We start from the raw sequence: 1833 nt of genomic DNA, 5'->3' as shown, positions 1-1833 counted from the left end.
AGCGCGCCGGGGCGCTGGCTCCAAGATGGGAACAGCTGATCCCAGCCCACGGCCGGCCGCCTGCTCGGGGAGCCTGTCTCGGCGCAGCTGGTGGCGTTGCTGGAGGTGCTGTAAAGCCCCCCAGGCTGGTTTGGCTTCTCCTGTGGCTGCAAGGGTGAAGCAGACAGAGACACAGCCCCCTGAGCCAAAGGAGATGCTTCCCCCAGATTTATTCCTTAAAGGAAGCTGGTTTGATCCCCATGCCTCTGTGGTTCCCCCATAATGGCCAGAGCCCCATGGAGAGGGATGAGCCTCCCCGGTGTCGTCCCCCCCCCATCCCTGTGCCACAGAGAGGGGGACCGTGGGACCACTCTGCCCCTCGGGTTGCGCTTGTCCCTGGATCCTCGATGACGAGGCCTCTGTGTCCTTCTAATCCCTGGAGTCAGCTGGTCCTAAGTTGCAAATATCCTTAATTTTTTAATTAATGGGCCTTGTGTGACTACTGCCTCATCATGCTGCCTAATTGAGTGTTGTCTTATCTCTGTGCTGCTGTATCTGTTTACGCTTTGAAGCACTGGCTCCTTGCAGAGCGTGCCGGGGCTGCTGACGTGGCCGGTGTTGCTGCGCTAAGCTCTTGCTCAGCTGATTGTGATGGGGAAGTGGGGCTGGGCGTGGAGAGAGAGCCCGAGCCTCACGCCACCTTCCCATCTCCCCCGCAGCGGACATGGAGGCCCAGCTGGCCATGACACGGGCGCAGCGCGTCCGGGCAGCCATGTACCCCGAGACGGTGGAGGACCGCTCACTGCTTATCACCACGCAGCTGGAGGGGCAGCAGACCAATGTGCAGCGCCTGGCCGAGCCCTCGCAGATGCTGAAGTCGGCCATTGTGCACCTCATCAACTACCAGGATGATGCCGAGCTGGCCACCCGCGCCATCCCGGAGCTCACCAAGCTGCTCAACGACGAGGACCCGGTAAGGACGTGGGGCTCCATGGCCACCATCCAGCTCCTTCCTCTTGCTCTGTGATTCCCTCTGCCCACCCTCAGCTCCTCACAGCCTGTCCTTGCTGCTTGGATGCAACACAGACACTGAGCACTCCTCCCTGACTCTTGGCTCTTGGCTCTTCCCGTCACCCTGCAGACTGGGGTCCCTCCTGTCCCTGCCATGATGGGCGGCAGCGGGACCCCCTCCCACCACCGATGTCTCCCCACCAGGTGGTTGTCAGCAAAGCGGCCATGATCGTCAACCAGCTCTCCAAGAAGGAGGCGTCGCGCCGCGCGCTGATGCAGTCGCCCCAGATCGTGGCGGCCGTGGTGCGCACCATGCAGAGCACCAGCGACCTGGACACGGCTCGCTGCACCACCAGCATCCTGCACAACCTGTCGCACCACCGCGAGGGCCTGCTCTCCATCTTCAAGTCTGGCGGCATCCCAGCCCTCGTCAGGATGCTGAGGTACGGGGAGGGGGGGGTCCCTCCCGGGTGAGTGCCTGGGCTGGGAGCAGAGTTGGGGGGAATTTGTGCTGCCTCCAGATATGGATTGTCCTGCTCACACCAAAACAAGGGAGTGGGGGTCCCTGAGCCTCTCACCCTCTGAAAGCCCCAGGGGTTTCTGCATTTGGAGCCTGTGTGGGGGCAGGAGAAGGGGGTCAGGCCCCCACACTGCGTCCTCTGTGGAGATGGGGCGCAGCCTCTGCGCTGCCCTGAGGAGGAGATGTCCCTTCCCTGAGGGCTGCCCCCAGGGCCATGCAGCACCATGGCCTGGTGCTGGGTGCTGCTGAAGGGCACTGGGGAGGAGCGGGGGCTCAGGGGGGGCCTGGGGACTCCAGCACAGCTTGGTGCGCCCCCAGGCCAC

General features: G+C 63.3%; 1 protein-coding gene across 1 annotated transcript in view; it reads left to right on the top strand.

Moving 5' to 3' along the window:
* The window catches only part of JUP (junction plakoglobin), a 7523-nt gene that overhangs the window by 376 nt on the left and 5314 nt on the right, over positions 1-1833 (top strand). The window contains 2 exon segments of the mRNA XM_010180629.1: positions 699-952; positions 1195-1433. Coding sequence (XP_010178931.1) covers positions 704-952; positions 1195-1433 — 488 coding nt within the window. The 5' untranslated portion in view covers positions 699-703.

Source organism: Mesitornis unicolor, unplaced genomic scaffold (assembly GCF_000695765.1).
Source record: "Mesitornis unicolor isolate BGI_N332 unplaced genomic scaffold, ASM69576v1 scaffold33003, whole genome shotgun sequence".
Taxonomy (NCBI): domain Eukaryota; kingdom Metazoa; phylum Chordata; class Aves; order Mesitornithiformes; family Mesitornithidae; genus Mesitornis; species Mesitornis unicolor.
The sequence above is the reverse complement of the archived record's forward strand: the minus strand, read 5'-3'. Positions and strand labels throughout refer to the sequence as shown.